The 18366-nt window shown below is 40.7% G+C and overlaps 1 protein-coding gene across 12 annotated transcripts in view; it reads left to right on the top strand.

Moving 5' to 3' along the window:
* The window catches only part of BRSK2 (BR serine/threonine kinase 2), a 304023-nt gene that overhangs the window by 228828 nt on the left and 56829 nt on the right, over positions 1–18366 (top strand). For all 12 annotated transcript variants that reach the window (XM_063398200.1, XM_063398199.1, XM_063398205.1 and 9 more), the window contains exons 6-9: positions 5122–5155; positions 6038–6106; positions 9010–9156; positions 16430–16461. In XM_063398200.1, the coding sequence (XP_063254270.1) occupies positions 5122–5155; positions 6038–6106; positions 9010–9156; positions 16430–16461 (282 nt within the window). The remainder of the gene's footprint in view (positions 1–5121; positions 5156–6037; positions 6107–9009; positions 9157–16429; positions 16462–18366) is intronic.

The following is an 18366-nucleotide window of genomic DNA, read 5'->3' as shown; positions in this document are numbered from 1 at the left end:
ATGAAACTCAAAATTGTCAGCCAGTTTTGAGTGTACAGTTGTATGCTCCTGGGGCCCTCAGGGTACCTGGTGCTTGATAACAGTCCTTTACTGGGAGAGCACAGTGCCTACCAAGTGCAACTGCTGCTCCACATGCTTATAAATGCTGGAAATCAAACTTGGATGTGTAGCACTGTGATTCTGAAAACTGGAGGACATGCAACTGATAATTACCTGTGGACATCTCAGTTTAAGGCACCGGTTCATTTTCTTTCACAGAAGGATCCTCTGGCTGGGACAGAGTTTGATTCTCCCATGTGTCAGTCAGCTGCATGCTTGCAAGCTTCTCATTATTGATGCTAAAGTTCCCTCACATTGCTACAGACTTCCCAGCTTCAGTCACAAGTAGAAAAGAGGCATTGGGCACAGCAACACATTCACCTGACTTACCTGCAGAGTACAGTGTAACATTTTCAACCTTTTCTTTACCAGTTCTTAACTTTTGGATATCTAATTTGGCAGTCTTTATGCCCTTCTAATACAAGGGTCTGGGTAATTTTTTAAATTAAAACCTCCTAAAGGTTTCATGATTTAAAAATTTGAACTGATAATTAATGAACTGATTTGCAGATTCCCCAAAAATGTAATTGCACTCGAGGAACTGTAAGATAGGTGAGGGCTAGATGCTGAGTTTTCTCATCCAAAAGTAAATGACTGAGTTAAAGCTTTAATGGCAATATAGCACTCAGCCTTGACTACGCCTGCTACTTTAATTACAGCTTTAGCTGCAGCTCCTGGCTTCACTGCAGCCTGAACTACCCACTGCTGCTGGAGCCTTTTGTCAGTGTCTCCCTGCCTCTCTTTTCTCTGTGGCTGTCACTTTCTCTACTCAGAATGCCAGTGTCCTTCACCTGAATTCCCTTGATCTATTTTGCTGCTTCTCTGGTCTTCCCCTTCATCTCAGCCCTTTGCTACCCAGCATGGGGGGAAAGCAGAGGCAGCCTTTTGCTCTAGTGGGTAACTCCTGCCTGTGAAAGCCAGCTTGGAGACAGTGATTAAGAGAAGGGAAAGAAAGAATCAAGCAACAGCAAAAATAGCCAGATGTGTGAAGATTTCTCTGCAGCTCTACAACATCCTATACCAAGGTAACTTCATGCATAATAAAAACAGAGGAAAGGAGACTTCTTGTTCCTCCCTCTCTGCAGAAACTCTACCTCTGTCTGTGAGGCCTAAAGGATGGCCCTCAAAGAAGCTTTTCTTCTTCCCCAAATAGTACCATTGTAAGGCATGGGGCCAAGGGACTGAGGCATGGACACTCATCTATACTGGGGCTTGGGAACCCACCAGACAGCGTAACACATGATTTGTCACACTTTGGAGTAGGATCACACAGCTTTTCCTGTCCTTCTTGATCAACCAACCACTACTCTGGCAAGGCAGTTACTGTGTGTTCCAGGTAAACCATATATACCCAATGGATCTGTGTGTGTGCAGTGCAGGTCTCTCTTACCTACGTAACAAAACCTGTAACTCACATGCACATCACATCTGCGCTGAAGATACGGCCCTGGTTGTCTCAGATCTACTGCAGCTGCACAGTATCTTCATGTGCACAGATCAAGAACTCCTTTTCTAATTTCTCAGATGAAATTCAGAAAAGATACATCAAGGATATATACATTTCTTTCTGAAGACCTGTCTTAGCTGTCAGTGCTGTCCTGGATTTCACCATCGCTCTCTTATTTCCTCTGGTTTAAATCCCACGTAAATGCTCTAAGGTCCCCAAAGACCCTTAAGATTATTGTGTCCTAGAGTCACAGCTGTGACTGACCATTCAGAGAGCCCTTCCTGCCCTGGGCAGACTAGCCCTGGAAAATTCACCTCACCATGGAAATAAACACTGCCAACATCGCTGCTTTTTTGCAGCACTACCCGCAGGCAGCAACTGTTTCTTGATCTTGCTGAGCGATATATTTGTTTGTTATCAAGGGCAGACTGGGGCTTTTGCTGCACAGAGATGTAGCAGAGTGATGAGGAGGTGGCCTAGGGGAAGAGACAGGGAATGTTGCTCTTGACACCTCTGTATTGAATAATTAGTGATAAGAGCCAAAGAAATATTCATGACTCTGTAGAAAGATAAATAGATTTTTGATTAAATCTGAGTTTTGTCTTTACAGCAGTTGAAGTTGCTTCGTGATTGGTAGCATGGAAATTAGTTTTTTATGGATTCTGGCTGACTGGAGGATCCCTTTTAAAGCTGTTGGCCAAGATAATGCTGCAGATATCTAGCTAGTGTGTGCTGGCAAGAATTCAGAATGGCAATGCCAGAAACCTGTGCTCTCTGGGCAGTTGCAATGCAGCTGTTGAATGATCAAATCAATTCAACTTGTTCAAAGGATTTATTATAACATTTTCTCCACCCAGTCTCTTAAGACTTTTGCAGGATTTCTCTGGTGCCTTTTAAGATCTATGGCACGTTGCACTGCAGTTCAGCAGACCTCAGGAAGGAGAACACTTTAAGGGGATTTGCTAGTGGGACACATAAATACCTATGTATGTCCCTGGAGTTCTTCACAACACTTACATTCTTCTTTTCAAGGGTGTTAGCACAGTAAACTTTCAAGGTGGTTGCACTGCTCAGCACCCACAATTAAGACTTGTGAAATCCTTGTCGGAGTTACAAAATACAAATAAAAAATCAGGAACACTCTGCAAATTGAGATACTGACTCTTACAGTGCACCCCAGTGCCATTGCCATCCAGAAAGGATTGTACTGAAGGATATTGCTGAACTGTACAGGATACCATGTGGGATTTGAGAGGTCTGGCTAAAGTTTCTAGGTCAGCCACAGGCACCACCTGTAGTAGGCATTTAATGTACTGTGTGTGTTCATGACTCACACAGAGAGGCAGCTGTACCATGCAGAACCTGAAGCACATGCAAGAGTGAGAAACTCAAACATGCTAAGAGATGGGAGCTCAACAGTTACCTAGAATGTGTCTGCATTCCTTTCCCCCCCCCCCCCCACTATATTTTCCCAGAAACCTAATGTTGAACAGTTGAACAGAACATGTTAGAACTGGTCTTTCTGTTCTGAGGTGAGTAAACTGAGCAAATATCCTTGATCTTTGTAAGTTCTGTGCTCTTTTTGCTACCATATGGGGTTTTTTCCCCAAATTCCAGTTGCACTACTATGTTCCCTACAGTTCCCACACTGCCCTCCTTCAGTGTTGTGTGTAAGCAGTCCAGCACTAGTGAGAGTTCTACTTGTCAGGCCTGGGCTGTGCAGTCCCAATTGTGGTGCTGCTCCTTACTTGTGCATTATGTGTGCCTTAGGGATGACCTGTACACTCTACACCACTGTCAGATATGAGAAAAAGACAACATCACTAGTCAAGCACTCTCTCAAGAACAATTTGTCTTCCAGAAGCTTACAAAATCATGTGTTAGTCCAGTGTTGTGACTTTTGTGGTTTATACTTTGGGATTTTGGAAAGAATAGGCATAGTACAGCTCTTGGTTTGCTATAAAGTGGCAAATTCACAGGAAACAATATATTTTGGAAGTTTGGGAACATGGACATAACATTAAGCAATTCAGAGTCTCACTGTGGCCTCACTTTCTCTCGGGGTGTGAAAGCTGTTGTGGCATTGCTTTTGATTTAGTCAGAGGAGTAGGCTCGTGGTGAGGTTATGGTCACCCTTTTCAAACAGGCCAGCTGCAGCTTTTAAAAAGGTTAAGTAACCTTGTCCATGTTTCTGTGGCTGTCAGTGACAGAGCTACACAGAGAGCCTGGGTAGTCTGTCCTACTCACTAGACAAAAGTCCATTCTTTCTGGTCTTCCAGTGAGCAACGATAGCTCTGAGGGAGGCTCTGGCTTTCATTATCTGTTTTGACTCTTGAACCACGATTTTTAAAATATAGTCTAAACTAAGGCACTACTGAGCAGACAGACTGGTTGGAATACCTGTGCATAGCCCATCTCTTAAATGGGCCTGGGGTGGGCGTTGTATTAAATATTGGATTAAGCTTTTCACTTTTTCACTTTTCCTGAAATTTGTGAGGGATCAACTGCATTTCTCGCTCCTCACGGAAGCTTTGCTGTCAAGATAGATGCACTCCCAAGTGTACCCTGAGTTTATTGTCATGCTCTGCCAAAAGCTGTGATACCAAATCAGGGCATTCCATGCCCATGGGATGATATTTTGCCATAAGATAAGCGCGGTGTGTATGGAAATTCAATTAATGGGCTGTCTCAGTGGGCATTAATACAGCATCCTAGCACAAAGCTAACCTCGCTGTGCTTCTGGTTTGCTCATTACTTTGCGAGACAGGTATTGCCCAGCCATGATTGCATTTGTCACAAGAAACACATGCACAAATGAAGACAGGCTCAGGGACTGCTGGGAGGTGTCAGTATAAACAATAGCATGATTTGCACACGGGTTTCAGACAGTTTGCATCCCTTTTACTTGTCAAGTTGCTTTAATGAAGGCTATAAAATAAATAGCCATGGCTATAATCTTTAGGAATTAAAATTATTACCTGGCAAGTTGAAGTAATTAACTCTTCTCAGCCAGGAATCAAACAAGAGATATATGGGTAGAAGGATGTGAAAAGAATATATTAACTCACTAGGTAACAGTGCTACTGTCCATCCATTTTTGGTTTTTTAAAGCAAAAAAAAGGCATGTTGCAATCATGTATTGGCAGCTTTTGTGACCACTGGTATAAATGAGAGTCATCTTAGCAGAAGAGATAGCAGACATGGTTTAGGGATGCATCTGTCTTTTTTCCTGTAAAAGGCTTGCAGTGTGGGCCTTCCTTTTAATTAAATACGAGGCCAAGTTAAAGAGTGGGATTAGAGAGCTGGGATTCTGTTCTCACAGAATATTCCTAGTCTTCCCTTCATTCCTCACTTTGAAGAAATTCATAGCAGGGCCGTAGAGTTTAAAATTATGCTAGTTCCTGACCGTTTTCTCAGCTCGTTAGAAATGTGTTCTTGTTGAGGTAAGGAAAAATGTGCTGGTTTGCACGCTTGTATTCTGTATAAGTCTATCATCATTCTGAACAAAATGGAAATGCACATAACCATAAATACCAGACTGTTACATGCTCATTTGACTGTGTTTTGTCTTTCAGATCACCACATTATGCTTGTCCTGAAGTCATTCGGGTAAGTTAGTCAATATTAGTACATAAATACCTTTTTTGAAGTGCCCCGCATTGCAAGTACACAGATAGATCCTCTGTAAAAGAAATCTGCCCAAGGCAGAGGGAAAGAAAATGATACAAGCAACCTAAATAGAGTTTTGTTTGTTTGGCTCAGCCCTGAATGGAGCCACATTGGGAAATAATTGTGTGTTATTCTCACAATACCTTTTGCACCATGTGAGCAGACAGAAGTACAGGAGCCTGGCTTAATTTGATCTTTTGACCCAAGGGACGTAGTTCCCTCAGCTTTCCTGTCTTTGATGTAGCTGTCATCTCAATAGAAGAGCTAGGGTTGACTGTCAGTAATGTTGGTTTCCACTGAAAAATATTCTTCCCCTCTGCTTTCCCTTTTTCCTCTGAAAATAAGTATCCAAGATTTCAGTGCCCAGGATTTCCCTCTTCCAAAGCATGTCTCTACTGTAACAAATAGGAAGCACACAGGAGAGATTGTCCAGACAACACTATGAGTTTGCAAATAACATGGCTGGTGGCAAGCTCCCTGAAGAACCAGGGTAGAGAAACACACCTTCTTGGTGTCCTTAATGCACCTGTTACTCTGTTTAAATGCCAGAGCTGGTAATTTGTGAGTTGTCAACCATTCCTGCCCTGCTTCCACTTCTGAGCCTTTTCTCACAGATCCCAGATAAGACTGCAAGCTGATGTTCACTGAAATTCAATTAGCCAGCTCTGTAGTGGCTTCCTCCTAGTTGGGAAGGCCACCTTGGGAAGCAGGTAGCTGAATTGAAAGGTGGGGTTTCCCATTCTCCCCTCTCTTGTTCTTCAAAGATAATTACTTTATTTACCAGTGATTGGTCTTTTGAACCTCTGTGTCATTGCTGCGCAGGGAGAAAAATATGATGGAAGGAAAGCAGACGTCTGGAGCTGCGGAGTCATTTTGTTTGCGTTGCTAGTGGTGAGTCATCTTCCTTGCACTAGCCTTTAAAAGACAAGAAGAATCTGAAAGTGCTGCTGTATTTAATGGCAATTCTATTGACATCATGTACAGATGGGTTTTTTTAGTCCTCTATTTTTGGATCTCTCAGTGGCATCCTTTCCTCTTATTTCTACATCAGCCCTGAAGGAAAAGCATGAGGAATATTTCCCTGCTTCTTTGAAACACTGCACAGGAGAGCATAGACAGGCATCAAAAACTTGTCTCCATAAATGCTCTTTGCTGTGTTGTGATGTTGCACCGTGGTTTTTGATGGGTAAGGATGTGTAGGGTTACAACTCCAGGATACAGAGAGTGTCAAACAAGTTGTCCTTCACGGGATCAGAATATGGCTGGGTTTGGGATGTGTTCACGTTTTTCTGCTGTATGTATATATGTGCTTCAGCAGGTATATGCATACATTAACTACAGTTTTTTTTCAAGAGAAGACTTGAGAACCTCATCTTTGTTTCATGCAAGCAGTGAGCTACATTTTAATTTGGTACACATGGGAATATAAAACTGAGCCAGTAGTACAAAGTTTAAATTAGTTTCCATCTGGCTCAGTAATACTTTAAGTGTTCAAAATGTGGTATCTTCTAGCTTATCCTTCTTTTGATCAGAGTTTCAATTCTCTGTGGAATTTATTCTGAAATGAAGTTCTATTATAATACTCCTAAACATCCAACAACTGGGTGTCCAGCTGAAGGCAGATAGGCTTGCATTTGTTATCAATTTGCATAGTATAATGTAGGAAAATACAGTTTATGTTAATAGAAGCATATACCACATGCAGGTAAAATACTCTATATGAATATAGGTTTTATGGGTATGTTAAGTACTTTATATCTGTAATAGCTCAGCTGATCATCTATAATTATAAAAGTAACAAGCCTGAAGTAAAATTTTGATATTCTTGTACATTTATCAGTAAACTTAATTGCTTCACTTAAATGTTCTATTTTGAAAAAAGCACATGTACAGTGTAAAATGAGAAAAATTCTGCATATTATTTTTGTTTAAAATACTTAAAAATTTTAGAGGATTTTTGTATCAAAAGATATGCTGATTATTTTTCAATGGCTCAAATCAAAATATCTTGAAGTAATCCCAGTATGATGCTTTAAGTCCCCTAAACCAATCTTACTCCTTTTTTGTTTTTAGTCATTACAATTCACTGACATTTTTGAAGTTTTAATTTTTCATCTTGATGTTGCATCGGAAGAATTTTAAGTGTCACACTAGATAGCACCTGGTCATCTCTTACTGAGCAGTTACTTCCATAGCTGATAAAATAGAAATGTATAATGAGCTCTTAATATAACTTCTTGAGTTTGTATGAACAGAAGAGAGAATGTGTCAAGATGGTTAGGATTTGTAGGAGCAGGCTTTTCATTTTCAGGGGGATTCTCTGTCAAGTTTGGTGTCTGTTGCTGCATCTTCATCCGTTCCTACATACAAACATGAGCCTGAAAAATGATTGAAATAAGTCTGTTATTGATTGAGAGTGCAGAGCTCGCCAGTTAATTATGTCAGGACGAACCCTGCAAAAACTATCAAGATATGATAGCAGATGGTAGTAATAAAAGAGACGTAGTTGTTACTTTCAGGAAAGATGCCGCACAGCGTCCTTTCTGACTTCATCAGGGCTTAAATTGCGTTAGCCAAAGTACTGAACCATCAGAATTGATTTTCCTATAAGTCTGGAATGGATAGGAAAACGCAGGTAACTCGGGAGGTTGGCTACAGAAGGCAGGGAGAGGCTTTGCCTTCAAGGCCACTTGAATGAACAACCAGTAAGCATCACCCAGTCGTGGCTGCCATCGGGTGGCTTCCTGAGGCTGCTGTAAATGGAGCTGTTGTTTTCCCCAAACCATAGACACAGGATTGCTGATACAGATGCACTACTCACTGTAGTAAGAGCAGTACCAGAGCTGACAACTTAAAGCTTCATTATCACAGCAGCTGACAGCTTGCAGCTTCCCACAAACCATCCTGGAAATCAAGGAAGCTCTGCACCTACTAGAATTAGGCAGTGAAAGAAGGAAGTGAGAATATCTAGGAAGGTGCAGACTTGCTATAAAAGGGTATCAGCTTCAGACGGTAGTTACCCTAAAGATTTCAACTTCTCTTTTTCCTTTTTGTCCTTGCAGCAAGGATAGGTCTTTTTTTGCTTTTTGTAGCAAGCTGATGATCTATTCAAAATGTAGTTTCAGCTAAAAAAACTTCAAGCCATTCATGTCAGTGAGCTACAGTAGGGAAGCAATAGGAACTGATGACCTGACCACAGCATGGGAACTGGATGGAGTATATTAAACAGGTAGAATGTCTGCTGCTTCCAAAGGCTAATGTTGGTTGGGGTTTCTTTCAGCTGTGTCATTTCAATGCTCCATCAGAAAGAGCATGTTCTTTACTGAAAGTCTCTCAAAAGCTGTTCACCTCCTTTTCAATGTCTGCAATAAACGTGTCTCAGGAAGATTAAAAATAAGGAGACGGTAAACATTGCTGCTGTGAAAGTATGCCCAGGAGGAATACCAGCAGATCAAAAGCTTGAGCTGAATTTAAGTGAATCCATGCATCTTCGGTGAATTTGCCTGGAAAGGCAATTTGATATTTTGCATTTTACTTTATACTGGTAGTCATTTTCTAATTAAAGGTCTAATAAAAAACCCAATGCCCTCAGTTTTGTTTCCTATGTTAGAGGAAATACAGCAGCACTAAGAAATTAATTCTTTCCAATGGATAAAAAGGTGGGTTTTTTCACTGATTATAACAATTCATTATAAGCTGACTTCCTCTTTTCGATTCCCTCACCTGTTTATCTTGTCTTTTCCCCTTTGGCCCTCTCCAATTCTCCCACTGACTGCTCTGGCTCATCCCTGCAGGGTGCCCTGCCTTTTGATGACGACAACTTGCGGCAACTGCTGGAGAAGGTGAAGCGTGGAGTGTTCCACATGCCCCATTTTATCCCCCCCGACTGTCAGAACCTTTTGCGGGGGATGATTGAAGTGGATGCCTCGAAACGGCTCACGGTAAGGAGGCATCGTGAGCAAGGCTTCATTTCTCGCCTTGTTGCAGGAATGGTTGAGCAGCTGAGGTAATTTGGTGATTTAGTGGCATTGCTATGTGTTTCCTCCTGAGCAAAGAAGGAGTGGAGTTGGTGGAGTCTTTGGGAAGAAGTTAGTTACCATCCTTTTCAGTCATGAGGACAGATTGCCTTTGTGTTTTTTCTGTAGCCTCAGAATTCCCTTTCATATGTAACACTGGGCATTAAGGAGAAATCCCTCATAGCCCATCACAGAGCTAGTGGCCTATTCACACGTTTTGGAATCCACCTGTTGTCTGATTCCTCTATCTGATACAGCAATTTGCTGGGGGCATGATGTAAGTGTTTGAAGGTCACAGGTGTTAGGACTGGTATTTGAAACTTTGCCATTGAACAGTGTTATTTTCTTACATTTCTAACAGAAGTGTTGGCTTCTCACTTCACATCACATCACTGCATTGTATTCTATCCTGCATTTGCTCTACATCATCCTCTAGCAGCCTTCAGAGCTGCTAGTCTGCCAGTGTGCACTTTCATCCTGTGCCCTGTGGTCCTGAGCACTGCTCGTCCCACAGTGTTGAGCTCCTGGCATTCAGCACTGAGTCTTCATCTCGAAAACATCCCATCACTGCAACAGAGACCCTGCAAGGGTGAGGACTGTGTAGTGGTTGTGTCCTTCACTAACACCGTGTTAATGTTTTAGGGAATTAAAAAACATTAGCAATTAAAATAATTTTGGAAAGTAAGATTGCCTGCTTGTCAGTGGAGGCGTGTGCCTTTATGGGTATATTGCCCTTGTAAATCCTATTGTCAGGCCATGGTGATGATTTTATACAGATTTACTAAGCTCACAGATTCTGAGTGGGAGTACGTATAAAGAAATGTAAATTTAAAACTCCTCCTGGTTCTTCAGTCTGCTAAAATATTTATAAATAAACTCTCAGATCACTGGCTGGCCTCTCTGCTGAGATTGGTAACAACAGCATCAGTCTGTGCCAGCTGTGACAGTGCTTTTGGGATGCAGACACCTCTCTGCTAAGAAGTTAACTGAAACTCCCTTCACAATTCTTTACAATATTACCTGACAGCTGGGTTTTTCTTTCATTCATTACCAATCCAGGTCATGTTGTATTTGGTGGCACAGGGGAAAAGTTCTTCACGTTATTTCTAGTATCCCTACATTTGCAAACCCAGTAGCCATCACATTTTGCAGTACATAAAAAGCACCAATTGGAGAAAAAAATATTAGGCACTTTAAAAGACTTTTTTTAAACCAGATTTTTAAAGAAAAAGTAACATTTTCACAAGTATATTTCACAGAAATAACACTGCAGAGGTTAGGGCAATATCCTGAGACATGAGACAGCTGTTCTTTGTGGCCACGAAAGTCACCAGTTCCCTCTCAAGCTTAGCTTCCTTTCTGTGGTGTAAACATACCAGCTTCTCTGTTGTTTTGGTGGGGGTTTTTTTTCTGAAATATATTAGTGACAATGGTCTAAGTATGTTAGGGAGCAGATCATCAAGTGTTAGATTCTTCTTCTGTTTGTTCTGAGTTTTTCCACAGGGCAGAGACAGGTCCTAAATATTTTTAGTTGTGCAATACAGTTGGGAATAAACATGCATAGGAGAGAAAGCAGTTGAGGTAATTCAGGGTCTCCCCCTCCCTTTCTTGATCAAAATTAACCTCTTACTTTCTTAGGGAGGTAAGAAAACCCCAGGTCAGGTAATTATTGGCAAGCACTAACCATTGAGTTATAAATAAGAATTTGAAATAATACATATTTAAGAGCTGAGAGGAAAAAAGAATGGCTCTTTGTTATTAGCTGCATTTTTATTTTCATTATTTGAGGGTCTCTGGGTTTGCTGTCCCTGCTGCTGTCACACTCCTGTGCTGTTAGTGAGCTGCTTGCTTTGATTGCCAGGCAGAAGGGAGCTCTTTGTTTACTGCACAGGAGCTGGGAATATGGGAGTTCATTTTGAGGAGAGAGCTGAATTCTATTTTAGCTGTGTCCTTTGAAAAAGGATATAAATATGGGTTTATTTGGAGGCCTCTATTCCTAAAAAATATCTCACTTGAATCAATTTGGTATTTATACAAAGATGTGAGCAAAATTGCGGCTTGGGTACAGTAAGTACAGATGTAGCTGTTACCGTTACTGATCATTTGCTCAATACCTCACTAGTGAGTTCAGCAGAAAAATATAGTGAAATATAAGGTCAATAGAATATTTGTCTTTTGTTTTTCACTTCCCCTATCTTCTTTATTCCTCCTTTTTTGATTTGTATCGCTTTTCCTTTTCATCCAACTGCATTTCCCTCCCTGCAGTAATTGCCATTTCACAGCACACCCACACCTTCTCCAGTCCATCTGCTAAAATGATCAACAAAAACAGAACCAGCATTCACATTTAACTGTCATCATTCACTTCGGTTTTGGAGCTTGAGAAGAGTAATGGAGGGGAGGGTACTCAGAATTATTGTTGCTGGCCCTTTCCAGCCTTAAGAAACAGGCATTACCTTTCTTTGTATATGATTTATTTGTGGGAACAAGACTCTATTATGTCTTAGTGGAATATTGTTCACTCACCATAACCTCAAATACGGTTAGTGGGACATCCTTGACCACTCTCATTTACTGGGCCTGTTTTACTAAACATGCTGTAAAATAAAAGAATTTGTGTTTTACTTTCATTAGATATAAATTCTTCATTAAAAGTTGATCCTAGCTCCTGGTGATGGTATTTCCGACCCCCCATATTTATGAAAGGTGAAATCAAACAAGGAATGGGTATTAAGATGATCAGCATTTGAAAGAGTCTGTCTGAATAGTATGGCCTAAAAGAGCTTCAGTTAATGTATACAGATGAAAGAAAGGTTGTACTGGTCATCTGCATATTCATTAGTGGTAATTACTAGGGAGTGAAGGATTATTTTAACTAAAGGATGATACTGGCACCAAAACAAATGCATGTCAAATGGCCTTACAGGAGAATAGGCTAGAAACTAGAAGAAGGATTTTAGGCATATCAGTGGCATTCTGGGACAGCCTTCTAGTAGGAATAGTATCAGGAGGGAAAAGTGAAATAGTAATAAAGTTTGAGAAGGCTTATGGGAGGTGCTCTGGGTGCCTAAAGTACTGCAGAATGAGATTTCTTTTAGTTATATGCTCTTGGAATGATTCAGTGTTAACACAGCAGAGAATTACAGCTCCTGTAGAAGAAACCAGTTACATTCTCAGCCAAAATTTTCTTCTCCAGAAGATCAAAGGCAAAGGGAAGAGGCACTTTTCTTTTAGAGATGGATGAGCACTATTGAAACTTTGTTTCTGGAGCAAGGTGGATCCCTGCAGATAATTGCAGCATAAGCTATTCCAATAAAGCTGTTACTGTTCTAGCGTTGACACCTTACACTAGAGTAGAATGACTTGTCTTCCATGCTGACTGTCCACATAGGTGGAAATACCTATCCCTGAATTAACTGAAAATTCCTTGAATTATACATATTTTCAGAATCTCGTCTCTGCTTTCTGATTTTGTTTTTTCTTGGATCTGATGTATTCTAATGATGACCCACAGAATCTAAAGAGTGTTACAAAAATGGAGAAGGGGAAAACCCACCTGATTTCATTTCTGTGGGAGGTCTTATGGTAAGGTTTCTATTCGATCATTTAAATTTCCTCACTGTAGAATGGAGGGTGTTGTCCAGTTGATGTATTTAGGCTGCTGAGGGCCTGTTCATGCCCCGTGTGTATAGGACAGTGATACTTGCCCTTGTCAAGGTCCCTGAGGCTGCTTTAGTACAGCTGCTTCTGCAGAAATGGGTAGTGGTTTTACCAGTGCTGCTTGCACTGCCAGCCTGAACCCGGTGGCCAGGAAAAGCCTGTGTCTTGACATTACACAGTAGGTTTAAAGCTCAGACTAGAGGATCTTCTGGATAAAGAAGATTCTTTTGAGATGTGGATGCACAGATGGGTTTGAGGCAGTTCCCTTTCTGGACAGGGAAGCTTGAAATTTGACATGAGTTCAAGCCCAGAAGCCCTCATCTATATCCACAGACTTTGAGAAAGTTTTTCTTCAGGTCAGAACTTTTTAGCTTGGCAACCACTCTGCTGAGATCAGTGCCGAGGAGAGAGACAGCGCTGTCTTGTTTTCCATCTGCCTGTCTGTCTCCATCTGTTATTCCCTGCCTCAGAATTCAGACGTAAGCTCTTTGTGGGAGGAGACCTCTTTTTCTGATGAGCTTGTGCAGCTTGTATCACAGTGTGTCTCTCATCTGTGAGGGAGGCTCCTCGATGCTTCCTCTGTACAAGTCTAATATTTGGAAGTATTTTTACGTAAAACCATGATAAAGGAATTCTCCCTCTCCTTCCATTACCGCATCTTAGCCTGCAGAAATCTCTCTGACTGTGCATGTGCAGTGGATCTGAGCATGTTTTGTTGTTACAGAGATGATGTCATGAGACAGTTGCCTGCAGTGACTAGGAGACATTAGGAAGCAGGATTTTTTACAACTTCCATTAAATGATATTAAACTTGGCAAACTCATGTGCAAACAGCAAGAAAAACCCTCTGGGAGGGTTGTTAAATGCCTTTGTCACATAAATGCATTTAAACATTGTGTTTAAATGAAGGCAGGAGTGAGATTAGCTCCCACTGTGTATCTCCCTCCCCTGCACTGCACAGTAGAAAGCATACAGACTTCTCCTTGTCAAAACCAATCGCCCTCCCATAACCCTCCTGTCACTTTAATGCAGACAAAAAGCAACAAAGCATTAATTAATTACCTTTAAAACAGTAGTGAAGATGTTGGCAGCAGCAAGCACACTTCTAATGACATTTCAATGCAATTACATTTGAATCAGCGTAGGAAATAGGTTTGTAGAGTACTTTTCATATCTGGGATATCCCAGCATATTTCACAGCAGTGGTTTTGATGTGGAGTGAATGGCAGATTTGTAGGTAAACAGCAGCCATGACAGCTGTCATACACCTTCAGATGTCTGTCAATGTGCCACAGGGCTTCTCTTTCAGAAAAATGCTGCGTGTTCATTAGTTTGAAGGATGTTGATCAGCAGGGATGGGCAGAAGGCATTTGACATCTTCTCTGAAGGAGCCCAGAGGTTCTGTGACTAAGACATGAACTGGTGACCCTCTTTTCTTTCCCTTCTCTAACTCAGAAAGTGAAGTGCTGTTGTCTGCTTTGCCAAGGCATTTCTGCGTATCACAGACACACAAGAGCATAGTGTCCCATGGAGACAGAAAATGCAGCAGGAGAAGCAAGCATGAAAGAGGCTTGGACATTGCATAGCTGTATCATCTGCATCTTGTCTGAAATCATTAATCTCTCTAACCCTCCATGTGGCGTATGGGAAATAATGAGTAGATGTGGGTTTACCAGTACAGGAGGCACAGTCCACCCCTTAGCAGATCTTCACAGAACCATACATCTGCTAAGGAACAGTTCTAAAATCCTGCCCCATGGAAGCTGTACAAAATAGCTCTCCTCATTTTCTATGATTGTACCTCAGTTTGCACCAGAAGGAAGAGGCCCGTGTCTCTGGGCTGTTGGGGGAACTCCCAAATCAAATCTTCTTTGTCTTTACAGGAGGTGGCAGTGTGTTAGGAATACTCCACCTTGCTCCTAATAGTGTAGGGGTTAGAGGACTACCTAATGCAGGGGGATTGTCATGAAGAGGAATTACTGTGGGGGGCGGAGGCCAGAGCTGGAAGCTGTGCTGGTCTGCCTGGGCCGGTGGATGTGTGTGCAGGGGGCACTGGTGCTGGTTGGAAGACACAGATATGTGAGTGCCAACTGCACCTCTGATTGCAGTGTTGATACACTCCGGGGTTTAAAGGAGGCTGTTTGTCTCCCACACTGTTCCCTCCAACCTCCTGTCATGCTTTCCTAAGCTGCATTCCATTGTTTCTTTGTTTTTAGAAAAAGTTCTGACTCACTTTAAAAAATTATCTCATACAGAGCCAAACTCACGTCTTAACAGGTTTCCCAGACAGGAGCTGTTGTTCCATAGTACAAAGGTCTCTGATTCCTTGCTCTCTGTGGCAAACACTTCGTATCTCTGAGATTTTGTTGTTTGCCTGTTACTTATTTTTTCTTTTCTTTTTGTTTCTTTTTATTTCTTTTTCTCCCTGATCCTTATTATTGTGGAAGTGGAATGTAATAAGTGCAGGAGAGCTGTCGCCATTCTTCCTGGCCGTTGTAATGGGTCTGTGATTTCCTCTCATGAGTTTTCTTCCAGCTCTCTCCTGTCTTTCCCCTGCATGTTGCACAAATGTGAGCCTATGTACAGTGATTATGCATTTTTTTCTGCACCTACAAAGGGTGCTGCATAGGGATGAATGTAAAAAACATTGCCCACATAACAAATAATCCCTGGACATCTAAGGAAAGTTCTTTTCTGCTGTGATGATTAAAACAAAATATTTTGGAAGTTCTGGTGTAAGTATGTCATATGAAACTTCTGTTCTTTCTGCTGTTAAGGGTTTCTCTTGGAAAGGTCATGTTGCCTTCTTTTCTGTGCTTGTGGGAAAAGATATCATCGTAATTTTTGTGGAATTTGCCTTCTGTAGGTGGGCATGGGTACTTTCAGCTTTAATCAGTCCTTCATTATTGAAGATAAATAGTGAAATTCTCATGTGTGGAATGGGAAAGAGGGAAGTAAAATAAATTCATGGTCTGGTGTTCAGATGCAGAATTAGTAAATTACATGGAGCCTTGTTCTGCTTGGTCCTTAGATTTGGATGATAAATGTGAATCCAGTCTAGAATGAGTCCTGTATCCAGGAATGTCATGCCACAGATGTACAAATTATTTTGTTTATCTGTTTGAACCTATTTTCTTCTTTCTTCCTCTCTCTTTTTCTCCAAAACAAAACTAGAAATGCAATTTAAGTATAAAGGATCAACTGTTATGCACATACAGAAAGGAGCAATTAGATTACAGAGGGAAGAACTTGGGAAGAGAAAAGCTTGAATTTCCCAAACAGTTGCCTTTGAAGCCTTGCACTTACTATTTGCCTGGGATTTGCTCCTGACTGATGGAGTATGTCTGGAATTAAAGTGTCATTTCCAGTGGGATGGGTTAGGATGAGCAGCTCTTTATGCAGCGTAAAGTTCCTGTTGTATGCATAGATCCGTCTCTGAAAATTTGGATTTACTTGAATAAGCCTTGAATAAGGATGACTTACAGAGTTACCTTTTCTATTTTACAGCACTAAATCCTTGATTTCTTTTCCTTTACAGCTAGAACATATTCAGAAACACATATGGTATATGTAAGTAACTTTTTAAAAATTTTTTTGCATATATTCTTTGTTGATTCTGGTATTCTAGTGGTCTGTGAGGAGACTACTAGAAGAGTGACACTGGAGTTTGAAAGCAGGTTTCACACATGTGAGAAAAAGGAGCAGAGAACAGAACGTCATCTAATTTTTTTTTTATCCTTTGCTACTCATACAATTGCATTTATATGTACCAACCCAGGAACTTTCTTTGTACAATGTCTAACAACTGTTTGAAATAAGACATTCAGTCCAGCAACTTGCTGTGTTAAAGAGATACCTGCAGGTGATCAGCAAAAAAATACCCAGCTAGCAACCATATTTAGTTTGCTATCCAAGTGCTACAGACAATCCCTTGTAATACGTTCTTGACAAGAAAGCTTTCATTTGTTCCTTCTTGGCATCTTGGCTTTTCTCTGAAGTAGAAACAAAAATGATGATATTGATAAGTAAGCACCCATGAGCAAGAGCTTCTCTGTCTCATAATCCCCACTCCTTCTTCATGGCAAGCCAAGAGGCTGCTTCTGACCTTGTAACCTGTTGATGTGAGAGTACTTCTGTGACTTGATTAAATACAGCAGTCCTGACAGTGAAACAGGAGGTCTGTGAGAAAAAGTACATGCCTGTCTGGTGGTTTGGGTGTAAGGAAGATTGATGGCTTTTAAAAGTGACCTTGCTCTTTGTGTAGCCTTAGTAGTATTTCAAGAAGTGCAAGTAAATAAACTTTTTATACTATGATATCCTTATCAAATTAAGGGGAATACTTCAATAATAAACAAGGAAATTGTGCTTGGATACATTTTTCAGGGTCAGCATTTCCCAGGTGGATCATAAGGAAAGTCCTGCCTTCATAATCCTGTCATTACTCTTGAGAAGTATTGGAGGATGATATGAACTGATATATAAGCCTGTCACCATGAGAAAAAAACTTTTCTTTATTTGTTTTATTTTCTCTAATTCTGTCTTATGGGCCATGTTCACCTCTGGGTTTATATTACTTCAGTAGGACATGAGAAGGTTCAACAGTTTGTTGAATAGCTAAGAAAAAAATTAGAATTAAGAAAAAGCTTAGTTCACCTGAAATAATGGCAGCACTCTGCCCATGGCTTTTCCATGCTCTCCTCAGTTACCAGATATGGCACCTTTTTAAACCAAAGAAGTACTGGAGGTTTCCTGCACATACTTTTTTTTTTTTTTTTTTTTTTTTTTTTTTTTTTTTTTTTTTTTTTTTTTTTAACTCTCATGGGTAGATGTGGAACAAATGGAGTGGGGAAATCTCTAATTGTAATCTTTTAAATCCCTACTATAAGATCTTGCTAGCAATTGCAGAAGTAAATGCTGTTTACATCAGATTGGACAGATAATTCTCCTCTGTTCCTTCATGGAGTGAAATCAGCTGACACTCTCTGTGCTTTTATCAGAACTGGAATAGGAAATAAAATGAAAAGTCATTGATCATTTATATTGTTACTTTTACCCTCCTCAAGATTTTTGCATGGAACATTTTACTTGTTGAAGGATTATTGTCACAGGCTCACATATGCAATTGTGCAGGTGTCATTTCATAATTTTAGTCTATATTTAGAATTTGAAGATTTTTTTCCTTTGGAGACATAAACTTTTGAACATTTTCTTGTACTTCTCTATGAAGGTCAGACTCTCTGATTATTGACACAGTAAATTGCATCTGAGACTGTTTTCAGAAGTAGAAACTGAGGTTTGCAAAAGCAAGTCTCCTCTAGACTCCCAGGGTAGTCAGTGCAGACAGGATCTTCCAGATGTCTCTTCAGATTGTCTAAAAAGAAGTTTCTGCTCAAAATAGCTTTTTTAATGAGTCTCTTCCTCATTTTCTCTGTACTGGCCATGGACTGACCTCAGGAGGTTAATGTCCTGTGGCTA

The sequence above is a fragment of the Prinia subflava genome, chromosome 5 (genome assembly GCF_021018805.1).
Source record: "Prinia subflava isolate CZ2003 ecotype Zambia chromosome 5, Cam_Psub_1.2, whole genome shotgun sequence".
NCBI lineage: Eukaryota > Metazoa > Chordata > Aves > Passeriformes > Cisticolidae > Prinia > Prinia subflava.
The sequence above is the reverse complement of the archived record's forward strand: the minus strand, read 5'-3'. Positions and strand labels throughout refer to the sequence as shown.